This window comes from Dromiciops gliroides, chromosome 3, assembly GCF_019393635.1.
Source record: "Dromiciops gliroides isolate mDroGli1 chromosome 3, mDroGli1.pri, whole genome shotgun sequence".
Taxonomy (NCBI): Eukaryota; Metazoa; Chordata; class Mammalia; order Microbiotheria; family Microbiotheriidae; genus Dromiciops; species Dromiciops gliroides.
In genome coordinates, this window is record NC_057863.1 from 651,212,026 (window position 1) to 651,225,843 (window position 13,818).

The following is a 13,818-nucleotide window of genomic DNA, read 5'->3' on the forward strand; positions in this document are numbered from 1 at the left end:
GCCTTAACTCTCCATCCCGCCTCCCGTCAGGTATCACTGAATTCCTTGCCTTCGTATTCTTCCGCCTCATGTTGAACCATCTCAAGTTCCTATTAAAGGAATTCTCCATGTGGCTCAATTGGCCGGTCTACTTGCTCCTGATCTCCTCAGCGATCTACATTGTGACTGGTGCGCTCCGTGAGCCGGAGGCAGGAGGAGGAGGAGGATGAGGGAATCGGAGGGGATCGCAGGAGAGAGGAAGGGCAAGGGAGAGGAAGGAGACCCGGGCAGAGGGCCAGACCGGAGGCAGGAGACAGGAAAAGCGAGGATGTTGAAGGAGACAGAAGGGATGGAAGCTATCATAGCAGGCAGGGAATGGCGCTCGAAGGAGAGGGCTGTGGATGGCAAGTGGAGAGAGGGAGGCGGAGAGGAAGGGATGAAGTGCAAAAGGGAAGGGAAATGATTGAGGAGGGAATGATGAAAGGGGAGGGAAGGGCAAAAGGGGGAGGGATTGTAGAAAGATGGGAGGAATGGGAAGAAGCGTGAGGAATCTAGCCCGAGGCTGTTGGGGTAGGGAAGAGTACCTATGTATACAGGGAGGGAGGAGGGGAGATGTGTGTGGGGGGGGGGGGAGGGGCTTAGGCAGAGAAAGAATTAGCAGAGCAGGAGGAAGTGGAGAGGAGGATAGAGAGATGTGGACCATTGCGGGTGGTGCGGTAGACTGAAAATGAGGGGGACCTAAGTTCAAATTTCGTCCCAGACACTTACTAGCTGTGTAATTGTGGGCAAGTCACTTCACCTCTCTTAGTGTGTTTCCTCATCTGTATGGGGATAATAATAGCACCTCTGTCCCAGGGTTCTTGTGAGGATTGAATGAGATATTTTTAAAGTGTTTTGAAAACCTTCAAGAACTATATAAATATTATTAATATTTTATGTAGGGTAGAAGGGAAAGAGAAAGTAGGGAAGCAGCATGTTGAGACAAGAGTATTATTGGGGTAGAGGCTGAGGGGCAGCTAGGTGGCAAAGTGGATTCAGGAGGACCTGAGTTCAAATCCAGCCTCAGACACTTGACACTTACTAGCTGTGTGACCCTGGGCAAGTCACTTAACCCCAATTGCCTCACTAAAAAGAGAGAGAGAGAGAGAGAGAGAGAGAGAGAGAGAGAGAGAGAGTATAGGCTGAAATGAAGGAACCAGATGGGCAGAAGAAAATAGATTGAGTGGGATAGATGTTGGGGTGGACCATGAAGGCTAGAGCAACACAATAACAGCCATTGGCTTGCATGTGATTCCTGGGGAGTACAGCTAGTCCCTTTCCTTTCTCCAGGGTCCTTCATCTTCAGTCAAAATATTCATCACTCCCCCTCTGTGATACTGCCCTCAGGGAAACTTTCAGATCCCCCAAACCTAGTAGTCTCACAGAGTCTAAGAATGTCCACAGTCTCCAAAACAACTGAGCAGTCTGAAACCTCCAGGAACAAAACATCTGACAGAGCTCCTAGGGTCATCTGGACCCCACAGCCCAGAAACATCTCAACAACTCTGATCCCTTCAAAGAGTTCCATGAAGTCCCAGATCTTTAAAGCTTCCTTTTCCCAGATGTCCAACAGATCCTGGATCTCTGAGCAGCCTGGTGTCTCCCAAAGGCCTACATCCCCATATCCCTTTGACTTTAGGGTTCAATCAATCTTTATGGATTCCCCCAAACCTTCTGACCCCTCCAATCCCCAGAATTCCACTTGAAGACACCCAGATCTCTAAAGTCTTGCTCCCAAGATCACAGAGACATCTAAGGCCATTACTCCCTCCCTATAGCCATAACTCTCCTCCTGGATGGTAAAAATATTTACTTTTAGGAGCACTTCCCTGGGTCCTGATGTTGGTAAAGGTGTCTAAACTTTCTCCTTTCCCACATCATAACTCCCCTTCCCCCAGCAAGGTAAGATTTGCCCTCTCTGTGAGATCTGTCTGTACCCCCTTGAGGTCCCTGGAGAAAACTGGGGGTAGACAGGAGCCTGCATATTGGGTGTGGTGAAGACAAGTTGACCAGAAACAGAAAGCCAGAGAATAAGGAAGATCTCCTAAGACAGAAGGATGAAAAGGGACTGTTGTCAATTTCCTGGATGAAGTCTCCATCATTAAAGAAAGTCTGGGGTTTCTTCCCCAACCCAGTGTCCTACCATTATCTCAATTACCAGCTTGATCCCATTATGGTCCCTGTTACCCCCATCTCTAGTCCCACACCCCATCTGAACCTCCTCCTCCATCATCCCTATTCCTAAGCCCAGTCCCAGCTTGATCACTCACTCCAACCTAATGTACATCTCAACTCTATAGCCAAACCCACTTCCTTTAGCCCCAAACGCAGACCACACACTCTTTTCCCCCATGCCAAACTCCAATTCCACCACCCTCCCCAAGCCACCTCCAACTCACCCCAGCCCCAAATCCATACCCATTCCCTATCTTGATCTCTACTCCTAACTCTAGCTCCACGTCATTCCCTTTCCTCTGCCATGAACTGGGAGTGATGATGTCAACCGTGGGGGTCTTGGAAGGTTCTATGACAGTTGGGGCCCCTGAGTAAGTGGGGGAAGATCAGAGAAGCCTGGGAGGGGGGAACATAACTGTTGTACCCAGGGAAATATCTGAAGGAACTAAGAGGGAACTGAGGGGACTGGGAAGGACCTGACGAGGTGGGGAATAACTATGGAGGGCAGTGAGGAATCTGAGGAAAAGCAGAAGGGCAGGCAGAAGTGAAGAGAAACTGAAGACAAACATCAGGGACTTAATGAAGAGTGGAGGTAGAGCAGGACAAGGCCACACTGAATCACAGTCCAGGTTCCCAGAACAAGCCTGGGCTAGGCTTTGCCTTCCTTGTACCAGAAGCCTCTCAGCCTTCTGTGGAAAATGAGGAAACGTGATTTGAATTCATTCAGACATGAAGGGGGCTTGGTGGCCTTCAAAATGGCCCTAAACAGCCTGTGCTTCGTGCTTCTCCTTCTCACTGTGTTCTTGCCCTACTGGCTGAAGATTCAAGTGCCTCATACCTATCAGAACATGGGCATATGGAAACCCTGTGGGGAAAAAATATGTGAGGACATTCTGAAGTCAGGTACATGGGAACAGGGAGGAGAATGGAGGGCGGAAATCGGGAACGAGGATATTGAAGGTGGTAGTGAATGCAAATGGGGACAGGAATAAATATGGAGAATAGAGATAGAAGATGGAGGTTGAACAAAGATGGAGGGTAGAGAATGAAGGTGGAGATGGGAATAAAGGTAGAGGATGAGGGAAAAGAGGATTCCCAAGCCTACTGAATGTGATTTAGACAACATGGGTTCCATTAGTCTAAAAAGGTTTCTTCCTGTGGATGAGCATGTGGGCACAACAGACTGATTCTGGGGACCTAGGAGGAGAAGGGTGTGTGTGTGTGTGTGTGTTGTGTGAGACAGAGAGAGGAAAGGGGATAGAAAGAGAGAGAGAGATTGGCTATTGCTATCACTGCCTCTCTCCAGTCTTAATTAAGGTAGTTCAAGTGCTGATGGGCATAGCCATTGTAACAGGCTTCCTGGCTCTTGTGAACATCTTCCTGATACTGATCAATGCAGTGCATGATAGGACATTCTTCTACCTTTTCTCTGCCCTGTGCAGCTTTGTCACTGGTAAGATACCTAGATTCCAGTGTCCCTATGGGGCTTGGTCAAGAGGTAATGGGAGGCTGGACACTTGCTGTTCTGGGGCAGTGACACCATCTAATTCTTCCTGCAGCCTTCCTGGGCCTTGTTGGCCAGAGTATCTTCATGGTAAACATACAAATAATATCTACCCACCTCATCAATCACTTTGTCTTTGAATGGGTCTTCTACCTAGGCTGGGGCACTTCCACGCTGTACATCCTAAGTGGTGAGGTGGTGAGAGGGAATGAAAAGGCTGGGGATAGGGACAGGATTGGAAAGAGAATAAGATAAGGATGAGGGTGGTGATGGGCATGGGAATGAGGATGGGATGGGGGGTGGAGGTGGGTTTGAGGATGGAGATGCAAAGGAAACTAAGAGGCCTCCCCTCTTAAAGGCACCCTGATACTGGTGAGGAAGTATCCTAAAAGGGTGAAGAAAAGAACCAACTCTTTGCCCAAGTCCATCCAAGAAGCCAAGCAACCCCCCAGCTGAAGGCAGCCCCCACCCTTTCCTGGGCTAGACCTTCTGAAGCTACATGTGTGTGTGTCTGTGTTTCTGTGTATGTGTTTAAAGCCTCTCAGGTCCTGGATTTGAGTTTGCCTCTGGGCATGCCTTCTTTCATTCTAACATCTTTGCCTCCAGGACCCCTTCCTCTTTGCCATTCTTCCTAACAACCCCCCGGGCTCTACTCTGTGTGTTTGGTGGGGGAAGGAAGAGGGAGAAGAAGTGGGCCGAAGCAGCCTGAAGCCGCCCAGGAGACTTGGTTTGCCACCTCAAAAATCATTTGTATAAACAAAAACAGTGAATAATTGAGTAAACAAACAGTCTAACCAGTGGAGTTTTGGGGAAATAAATTGAACCTTTGATGGGCATCCTAGATGCTTCTGGTCCCAAAGCCCATGAAATCTCAGAGATTCCAGCCTCCCAAGCCCCTTGGGGACAGGTGTCTTATCCTGCAGTACCTTTGGCCCCCAGAGTCCTAGTTTCTGAGTTTCCCACTGTGTATCTGCCCTACCAGGCCATAGGTTTCCCAGGGCCAAAGCCTTTTGGGGGACTCAAGTGTCTGCTTCCAGTTTCGATTCACTTCAGGGCTCTAGGTGTGTCGTCACACTATCCCCTCCCCAGGATGGAAAGAAAAGGGGCCTAGTGAGTCAGCTTTATCAAGCCTCTGCTCTTATGAGCTACTCCCCTCCTACCCACATCCTGGTGAACACCACTGGGTTTTTGTAACGTCCTCATAGCACCTGCAGGATACCTCCTTCCCTTCCAGGAAATAGGAGAAAGAGGCCTCTCCCCTCAACACTCCATACAATCCTCCACACCTGGTATGATTACCTGCCTTTCCCCACACCCAGCCCCAGGCAGAGGATGTGACATTAGGGTTTGAGGGAAGAAATGTAAAGATGATCTTTGTCATCAATCTGGTGTGAAACCCCCCCACCACTTCCCTTTCCGGGACCCACACTTGGAGCCCCCAACCTCCTGCTGGCTTGGCCAGATGTCAGTCCCCTCTTAGCTTCCTGAAACCCAATCATTTGGCCTCCAGTCTTCTATAAAAGACCCTCAAAGTCCCAGCTACTGGCACCCCCATCTCTCAGGAATTCAGGCTGCAACAGCACCCCCCCCCCGCCCAATTCTCCTTACCCTGCCTACAAGATCCAGGCTCCCTGTTCTTCTCTGGCTCCCACTGCCTAAGGCCCCGGGCATCTGGCCTGCCTACTTCTGAGAAGGCACCCCCCAGGATCTGAAGACTGAAGTCAAGGATGCGGCCCTACTGCATGCTCGCCCTGCTCTCCGGGAGCCTCGCTCTGGTTCTCCTGCTGGTGGCACTGAGTACAGATAATTGGATTGCCTCAGTCGGCCATAACAACCAGGCTCACTCTGGCCTCTGGCATCTAGAACAGGAATCTGTGAAAGGTAAGAGGGTCGGGTCTGAGCCTTGGATTTGGTGATTTTGGAACAGTCAGCTTGGGCTGAGCTGCTGGCTCTCCTGTTGCAGATTTTATCTGGGCCACCCGAGTCTTCACCATCCTGGCTGCCCTGGCTGGTTTGCTGTCCATCTCCTGCCTGATCGTCTTCATCATTCCATCCCTCAGTAACTCCAGCTTCAGCCACCTGGCCTCTTTGATTTTTTGCATCACAGCCTTTGTCGCAGGTGAGCCCCAAGGCAGGGGAGGGAATGAAGCCTAGGAGGGAGAAGTGGCAGGTTGGGGAGGAGGGAAGGGCCTCACTGCCCATGTCCACAGTCCTCTGCAGCACGGTGGGAATGGCTGTTTACACTGGAGAGCGATGGAGAGAGTCTGGTCATTCTCAGATTCAAACCTTCTTTGCCTGGTCCTTTTACATGGGATGGACTTCTGTCCTTCTCTTCCTTTTCACTGGTGAGTGGGGCAAGTGAGGTGTGGGAAATTCGTGGAGGGCTAGAGGCCTCTGGGAATATAGGCCTCCCATCCCAGGAAGAGAGAGAGTGGGCAAAGTGGCCCTTTACCTCTAGGGCCTCTAGAAAGAAACCCCAGATCAGGAGAATAGAGAACATTACATGAATGGGAGGGGGGGGTGCATGATGAGGCGGGGGGGGGGTAGTCAAAATGAAGCTCCTCTGAAACCTCCTCCTCTCTGTCATAACAGGGGTCCTCAGCCTTGGGGTGCACCAGGGCACTCCTCGTCCCAACTATGAGACCTTCTCAGCCTGAGAATCTCATCAGTGCTCTATTCATTGAATAAATCAAAAATTGCCCATTGGATTGATTTGTGTCTTATTACTCCCAACCTTTAGCCTGAGTCCCCAGTCAGCTTGGGTTTCTAACCCCTTCATCCCTCTGTCTTTCCCCTTCAGTCTTTCACCATTTCCCATTAATTCTCCAGCCAATCACAGCTCCTTTCCCAGTCTCCCTTGATTCCTTCCCAATGTCCTCCCCCCAACACTGTTCCCTCGTGTCCCACAAGTACCTTACCTCTATTCCCACTCTGCCTTTTCTCTCCATCTCCTAGCCTCCACTTTCAGCCAATTTCCCAATCTTCCCTTCTCCCCATCTCCTAGTACTGCCTGTGTCCCACCTAGTTTTCCCCCAGTGTTGGTCATCCCCTGCACACCTTACTTTCCATAGTCTTCCCCACATCTCTTCTTTTTTTCTCCATCCTGTTCCCCCCCCCCCACACCACATTCTCTCCCTGTTGATCTCAGTCTTGTCCTTCTGTCTCCTCTTCATCCTTTCCATTTTTTCTCTCTCCCCTCCCAATTTTCTCTGGCTGCCTGACTCCAAGATAGCCCCTGCTGCATTTCTCTCAGTCTTCCCCTTATTCTGTCTCTGCTCCTAGAATACCCTTGTTGTTCCTCTCCTGTTCTTCCCTCTCTGGTTCCCAACCCCAAATGTCCCCTTATCTCCCTTATCCTTTGGTCTCCCTAATCAATTTCCCTCACTACTTAGGTCTGTCCACATAAAGACTTTCAGTTATCCAACCTTCTATCCTGTTGCTGATCTAGGATGAACAGGCTCCTTCTCCAGGAATGGGGTGTGTGCCCCTTTAATGAGGTGTAGAGGGGTTCTGGAACTCCTTCCTCACAGAGACCCTAGCTCCCCTCCCCGACTAAGCCTCCATCTCCCCACCCCAGGCGGGAGGTGCTGGAGCAGGACGGCTGAGCTGGGTGTGAGCCACGCAGGTGGGGGGGGGCTCCCCTCAAAAGAAGGGACTCGTCGTGAGGAACAGGCTAGCTGAGCTGGGCGGCAGGCAGGCAGGCAGGTGGGGTGGGGCGGGGGTAAGGTGGGCGTGCAAAATGTGGGAAGAGTTTCTCTCCAAGGGAAGGGCTTACGTGACTCCAGGAAGTAGGGAGTGGGTGGGGAGGGCCCCTCTCCCCACCTGGAGTCGCAGCTCTGCCACCCCCCCCCCGGCCTGTAGCTGCCCCTGGATGGGGGTGAAGAGAAGCCTGCAGAGTGCCGGCTTGACGCTGGGCGTCTTGGCCAACATCCTCGTAGTGCTGGCCACTGCCACCGACTTTTGGAGCCGCTTCTCCAATGGCCACAATGGACTGTGGCGGACGTGTGGAAAGAACAACTGTACCAATGCCCCCTGCGAGAGTGAGGGCCGCTCCACCCCAGCCCCTCCCCGTCGCAGCCAGCCCTTGAGGTCACGTTGTCCGGACATCCCGCGCCCCGGGCCTCAGTTTCTTTAACCGTAACACGGGGCGGGGGTGGGGGTGTCTCCGAGGCCCCTTCCAGCGCTAACTCTTTGACCCTAACACTGCCCCCCAGACTGGGGACCGGCCCCGGCTTTCGCACGGCCTCCACCCAGTCACTATGTCACCTTCCGTCCTCTTAACCGCAGAACGGGGACGCTGGGGCCTCATCTCTGAGGGGAGGAGGTGTTTCTGCTGACACCTTCCTCGACCCAACCCTTCGCCCTCTTTCCACAGCCATGCTGTCGGCAACAGCGGCCTGTGTGGTGTTGGCCGCTGGCTCGGGCCTCGTGGCCTCCATGATGGGCACCCGAGTCCTGCACGCGTCCAGGGACGGGAACCTTATCCCACCCCGGGGCCGGAACGCCTGCCTAGTCTTCTTCCTGAGCGGTGAGAGACAGGCACCTTGGCGGAAAAAGCGGGCCCGGGGTGAGGCCAGGAACAGAGCGGGGAGCGGAGGGCTAGAGAGCGGAGCTCAGACCCGGGGTGCCCAGGGAGGCTTTCCGGGAGAAGCCGTGTCTGGAGCTAGGCATGAGTGTAAGGCTGGGGACCGAGACGGTCAGATCAGGCTAAGAGCCAATCAGGGATGAGGAGGCGGGGCCACGGAGGGGGGCTCGGGGGAGAAGCCGAGCGCAAGGTGAGACCTTACCTGGGAATGGGGCTGGGCCAAGGGCTCGGGAGAGGGTAAGGCCGAGCTCGGGCACTGGGGTGAGGCGGGGCCGGAGAAGGGGGCCAGGCCAAGCAAAGTGGGGTTAGGGTCTGCAGGGGAGGGGAACAATCTGGATGCGGGCGGGGAGGAGCGGGGGGCTGGATGAGACACCACCTAGAGAGCCGGGACAGCTGCTTTCGAGGGGACGTCGGGTATATCTCGGCCCCTCGCCTCTGCTAACCCGAGGGGTCTGGTGGGCCAGCGCTGCTGCTGCTGGCAGGCATGGTGGGCTACACTGCGCGGGACGCGTGGAAGGTAGACAGCTTCTTCTCCTGGTCCTACTTCACCGCCTGGCTAGCCCTGCCCTTCTCCATCCTCGCAGGTAGCAAGGCCCATGGGGAGATCCTCACGTCCTTCCACCCATCCCAGGGACTCCTAGTTTCCTCTCCTCGGTCCATCCCCCCCGCCTTCGGCTGCCAGGGACCCCAGGTGCCCCTCCAGTCACTTAGGTCCCTCCTCCAAAGACACGCAGTGCCCCTCTCTTCCCATCCTCGGGACTCCAGCACTACTCCACCAGTCGCCCTCCCTCAGTCACCCAGCCTCCTCCCCTAGGTTTCTGCTTCCTCTTCGCGGACATGATCCTGCAGAGCACGGACGCCATCAGCGGTTTCCCGGTGTGCTTGTGAGCCCAGCGAAGCTGGCCGGAGGACCTAGGCTAATAAAGGCGCTTCCCTCCCCCAGTCTTGCTGGATTTCCCTCCTCCTGGAAGCCTTCCCGTATCATCCCTAGTGGGAGGGGACCAGAAGGAAGGGAGTGATTTAGTGTGGAAAGGGGGGAGGGAAGGGGAAAACAACCCCGCCCCCTCCGTATGGCCCCTCCTCCTCTCCCCGAGGCCCCACCCCGTCCGCCCTTTCACCCAGTTCCACGCTCCGCCCTTTGGCCCTGACTCCGCGATCATCCTTCTGGCCTCGCTCCCGCACATGCGCAACAAATGTGTAGTTGGGAGGAAAGACGGGCGGGTCTCCAGCCCTTGGACCCTGTTTCGGTCGTGGAGGTCCGTTCTACCAACTGCGTGCCCTTTGCTCGTCTTTGGCGTCTAGGCCTCGCCTCTCGCACACACCTCCTCCCTTCATTGGCTCGCGCGCCTCTCCCCAAGCTTCCAAGGCATTCGGCGGATGATTGGAGGAGAGAGGCTGCGAGGGGGCGGGACGATGTCATAATATAGTTTCTGATTGGTGGAGGGCGGCGGGATGGTGTTGGGTCAAGGTGAGAGAAGTTTCGGAGACAGGGAGATGAGAGGCGGAGGAGTTAATGGCTACTGATTGGCGAAGGCCGTAGTTAAGGGGCGGAGCCTAGGGACAGCACCGATTTCTGGTTGGTGAAGAGCTTTGAGGGCGGGGCTCCCGAGCGGCCACAGCCTTAGGCGGTGACGGCGGAAGCGGAGGCATCATCAAGATGGCGGAGCTGCGCGCGCTGGTTGGAGTCAAGCGGGTCATAGACTATGCGGTGAAGGTAAGCACGACTTCTGACCTCGCCTCCGTACCTCTCCACCACGTCTGCCTAACTCGGCAGCGCGAACGCACGGGGTGGTCTCACGGCCAAGCGAGGGCAAAGGTCGAGGGGCTGACCTTTGACCTGGATGCTCCCCTCTCCAGGGCTGACCCCTGACACCGGGTTAGGGTGAGAGGAGGGGTCCCGTTCTCACTAGCCCGAACACTGAGGCTCAGCGTGGACGAGCCACGGGCCGAGACTCCTCACCCCCTCATTCTCCATTCCCGCAGTGGGCCGGGGAGGGGCGGGGCTCCAAGGGGGCGTGCTTGCACCTGTTCCCCGCCCTCCTGGCCCCAGAGGCCCGGGGGGGCCCCGGGTTGGGGTGCAGGGGAGGGGGTCACCCCGGGAGGGGGGTCATCCCGGGAGGGGCTTCCCTAGTACAAGGGAGGGGGTCACCTCAGGAGGGGCTCCCCTGGTTGGGGTGCAGGGGAGGGGGTCACCCCGGGAGGGGCTCCCCTAGTGCAAGGGAGGGGGTCACCCCGGGAGGGGCTTCCCTAGTCCAAGGGAGGGGGTCACCTCAGGAGGGGCTCCCCTGGTTGGGGTGCAGGGGAGGGGGTCACCCCGGGAAGGGCTTCCCTAGTACAAGGGAGGGGGTCACCTCGGGAGGGGCTCCCCTGGTTGGGGTGCAGGGGAGGGGGTCACTCTGGAAGGGGCTCCCCTAGTGCATGGGAGGGGGTCACCTCGGGAGGGGCTCCCCTGGTTGGGGTGCAGGGGAGGGGGTCACTCTGGGAGTCCCTGCAGAGGAGAATGTTGTGGCCAAAGGAGGAGAGGTGGTCAGTGGGCATGGGAGCTGGCCTCCTTCCCACCTTGGCCCAGAGCAGGGGTCAGAGGGAGGGGGCAGTAGCTGGGGCTGCTGACTTTCTGACCATCCTTCCTTTGCTATGCTCAGATCCGGGTGAAGCCGGACAAGTCTGGCGTGGTGACCGATGGGGTGAAGCACTCCATGAACCCCTTCTGTGAGATCGCTGTGGAGGAGGCCGTGCGGCTGAAGGAGAAAAAGCTGCTGAAGGAAGTGATCGCTGTCAGCTGTGGCCCCAAGCAGTGCCAGGTGACTGTTGGTGCCCTCTGCCCCCAGGCAGCCCCCCCCCCCCCCCCGCAGCGCCCCCCGGGGCAGCATGGGCACACGGCAGGAGCCAGGAGGGCCGGCAGCCCTGACCCCGTCACTCTTCCCCTACAGGAGACCATCCGCACAGCGCTGGCCATGGGCGCTGACCGGGGCATCCACGTGGAGGTGCCCGAAGGCGAGGCGCAGCGTCTGGGGCCCCTGCAGGTTTCCCGAGTGCTGGCCGCCTTGGCCCAGAAGGAGAAGGCTGGGCTGGTGCTGCTGGGGAAACAGGTGGGAGAGCCCGACCCACCTTGTCCTTCCCTCCCCACCCCTTGGGGCTCCTGCTGGTCTCCTCCTCTGTGTTTCTCTCCCCTCGCCCTTTCAATACTTAGTTCTCCAGGGTTAGGAATCAAGAAATGACAGGTCTGAGTGTCTGGGGGATGGCCTGTCCTGTGCTGGAGTCCTACAAGAGTAGGGGGAGGAGAAGTCTTAGGTTTTGTGTGCCAAGGAACTCAGCCCTGGGTAGACAAGAGCAGCATGGCCTTGGCAAGGTTCCTTCCCCTCTTGGGGCCTCAGTTTCCCTCTCTGTAAAAGGAAGTTGGAGAAGAAGACTTCTAAGGACCCTTTCGGCTCTTAGGCTCCAAGTTCTAGCATTACTCCATCCCCTGGCAATTTCCTACATCTCCCCTCTTCACAGGCCATTGATGATGACTGTAACCAAACTGGACAGATGACAGCTGCCCTGCTTGACTGGCCTCAGGTGAGCCTCTGGGAAGGCAATGCCGGATGTGGGTGATTCCGTTCCCTGAAGTTCCCTGGAACATCCCTTCTACCTCTGTGTGGTGCCCCCCACTTCAGATGCCCTGAAGTCCAAATTGGGCTCTCTGGAACACTATGGGCACATTCTCCTTCCCTGCTCTTCTTCCTGGCTCTCAGGCAGCTCCTGGATTCGTGTCACTTCCTTCCCCCCCAGCTCCCTTTGGAATTCCTGTGGACCCCCCCCATCTCTCCAGATTTCCTGTAACCTCCCAGCTCCCTCCAAACTCCCTGTAACGCTGCCCCCCCCAGCCCTCCCAGGCTTTTTCAACAACAGGCTCTTTCCTCTTCTCCAGGGCACATTTGCCTCAAAGCTCTCACTAGAGGGAGAGAAGCTGAAGGTAGAACGAGAGGTTGATGGTGGCCTTGAGACAATTCTCCTCAAGCTGCCCGCTGTGGTGACTGCTGACCTTCGGCTGAACGAGCCCCGTTATGCCACCCTGCCCAATATCATGGTAAGCAGGGGGCGGGCGCTCCCAGACTCTCAGGCTGGGCTGGGCCAGTCTGAATCATCCCCCCCTGAGTCCTTTCAGATTGACATACACATACCCACGCACATGTGCACGCACACCCATGCACACGTGCACGCGCACACATGTGCACGCGCACACACACACCTAAGCTCACACGCACACACCCCGATTTCTCAGTCCTTTCAGATTTCCACTATCCTCCAGAGAGGGTAGAAGGGACCTGGGAGGCCGGGAATCCCAGCCTCCATCATGCTCAGTCTAGTCTTCCAGCTCCCGCCTCCTCCCGTCTCCCATTGTACTTCCAGAGAGCACCTGTGGTCAGAACATGTGTGCTGAGCTCCGGGAGTCCTTGTGAATCCTCCTCTTCTCAGCGCCCCCCCAACAGAACAGTTCTCATCCCTCTCTGCTCTGCAGGCACTTCCCCGTAGCTACTATTTCTAGACCTAAGGAGATCGAGCACTAAGTGGTTACTGAGCCCTTTGTCGCCCCTGCCTTGTCTCAGAGCAGCTCCCTGGAGTAGGTGTTGTGTATTTGTATTGCCGTTTTACAGACAAGTCAGTCACGTTCCAGAGAGCTTAGGGGCCCACAGCCAGTAAATGTCCCAGGTACAATGTGAATCTGGGACTCCAGGTTCTGTACTCTATGCATTTCTACCCAACCATCTGCTCCAAGTCAGCTCTCTCCCAAACGTGGGGTGCGCTTATTTCTGCCAGATGCATGATTGGTGTTTGTGCTCTGATGGGATGTTGAAATGGCATGAGGAAGTGTGCCCCAGAGCCTTGGGTCTGGCTCCCACCTGAGCCAGAGGGTGCTTGGTCTGGGATGCTGTCTGGTGACGCTGGGTCTCACTCTGTTGGCACAAGGCTTCCTATGACCCCATCAGTTTCTAAGGGGCTTTGGTTACTTTCTGGGAGCCCCTCAGTGGCTCCCTTGACAGACTGGGGCCCTCCGGCCAGTGGGAAAGGGCCCCTAAGAGGGGACTGGATTTCCAGGTGGGATCCCTGTGGGGAGGGGCATTTGCCCTTCTGCTATCTTGCTGGGAGTATCAAGTCAGCCATCAGCACCCACTGTCCCTCCCAGAATGGTGGCAGAGCCTGGACTTTCCCTTTTAATCCTCCTCCAGAAAGCCAAAAAGAAGAAGATCGAAGTGATGAAGCCTGGGGACCTGGGGGTGGACACCTCCTCCCGAATTTCTGTGCTCAGTGTGGAGGATCCGCCCCAGCGCACGGCAGGGGTGAAGCTGGAGACCACTGAGGACCTTGTGGCCAGATTGAAAGAGGCAGGGCATGTCTGAACTACCCCTCCTCCAATAAATTGGTGGCACTCGTTCCCCCTTTACCTTCTCCTGTCTGCAGCCTCATTGTTGAAATATCTGCTCAGTGGACTTGCCCTTTGGAAGCACCTGGTTCAGGAAGTCTTCTCGAATTCAACATGACTACATCCTCTGCA

At 55.7% G+C, this 13,818-nt stretch overlaps 3 protein-coding genes across 3 annotated transcripts; all 3 read left to right on the forward strand.

The window, feature by feature from the left end:
* The first annotated feature begins 5,138 nt into the window (after positions 1-5,138).
* NKG7 (natural killer cell granule protein 7) lies at positions 5,139-6,398 on the forward strand. The gene is made up of 4 exons (XM_043998683.1): positions 5,139-5,578; positions 5,661-5,816; positions 5,908-6,042; positions 6,290-6,398. Exons 1-4 carry the CDS (start codon positions 5,425-5,427, stop codon positions 6,352-6,354), a joined length of 510 nt encoding a protein of 169 aa, XP_043854618.1. The 5' UTR covers positions 5,139-5,424; the 3' UTR covers positions 6,355-6,398.
* A 1,170-nt stretch (positions 6,399-7,568) lies between these two features.
* On the forward strand, positions 7,569-9,224 carry CLDND2 (claudin domain containing 2). Its single transcript, XM_043995771.1, has 4 exons — positions 7,569-7,737; positions 8,073-8,225; positions 8,747-8,866; positions 9,097-9,224. The coding sequence occupies exons 1-4, from the start codon at positions 7,569-7,571 to the stop codon at positions 9,168-9,170; spliced, it is 516 nt and encodes a 171-aa protein (XP_043851706.1). The 3' UTR covers positions 9,171-9,224.
* A 524-nt stretch (positions 9,225-9,748) lies between these two features.
* On the forward strand, positions 9,749-13,712 carry ETFB (electron transfer flavoprotein subunit beta). Its single transcript, XM_043995770.1, has 6 exons — positions 9,749-9,996; positions 10,925-11,083; positions 11,213-11,371; positions 11,778-11,840; positions 12,193-12,351; positions 13,493-13,712. The coding sequence occupies exons 1-6, from the start codon at positions 9,940-9,942 to the stop codon at positions 13,661-13,663; spliced, it is 768 nt and encodes a 255-aa protein (XP_043851705.1). The 5' UTR covers positions 9,749-9,939; the 3' UTR covers positions 13,664-13,712.
* The last annotated feature ends 106 nt before the right edge of the window (positions 13,713-13,818 follow it).

Bases quoted from the DNA above. Each gene is read 5' to 3' on its own strand.
- NKG7 (XM_043998683.1), top strand. From the start codon at position 5,425: ATGCGGCCCTACTGCATGCTCGCCCTGCTCTCCGGGAGCCTCGCTCTG. The intron at 5,579-5,660 runs GTAAGAGGGTCG...CTCCTGTTGCAG, and splicing joins AGAACAGGAATCTGTGAAAG to ATTTTATCTGGGCCACCCGA. The intron at 5,817-5,907 runs GTGAGCCCCAAG...CCATGTCCACAG, and splicing joins CATCACAGCCTTTGTCGCAG to TCCTCTGCAGCACGGTGGGA.
- CLDND2 (XM_043995771.1), top strand. From the start codon at position 7,569: ATGGGGGTGAAGAGAAGCCTGCAGAGTGCCGGCTTGACGCTGGGCGTC. The intron at 7,738-8,072 runs GTGAGGGCCGCT...CTCTTTCCACAG, and splicing joins TACCAATGCCCCCTGCGAGA to CCATGCTGTCGGCAACAGCG. The intron at 8,226-8,746 runs GTGAGAGACAGG...CTGGTGGGCCAG, and splicing joins CCTAGTCTTCTTCCTGAGCG to CGCTGCTGCTGCTGGCAGGC.
- ETFB (XM_043995770.1), top strand. From the start codon at position 9,940: ATGGCGGAGCTGCGCGCGCTGGTTGGAGTCAAGCGGGTCATAGACTAT. The intron at 11,841-12,192 runs GTGAGCCTCTGG...CCTCTTCTCCAG, and splicing joins CCCTGCTTGACTGGCCTCAG to GGCACATTTGCCTCAAAGCT. The intron at 12,352-13,492 runs GTAAGCAGGGGG...ATCCTCCTCCAG, and splicing joins CCACCCTGCCCAATATCATG to AAAGCCAAAAAGAAGAAGAT.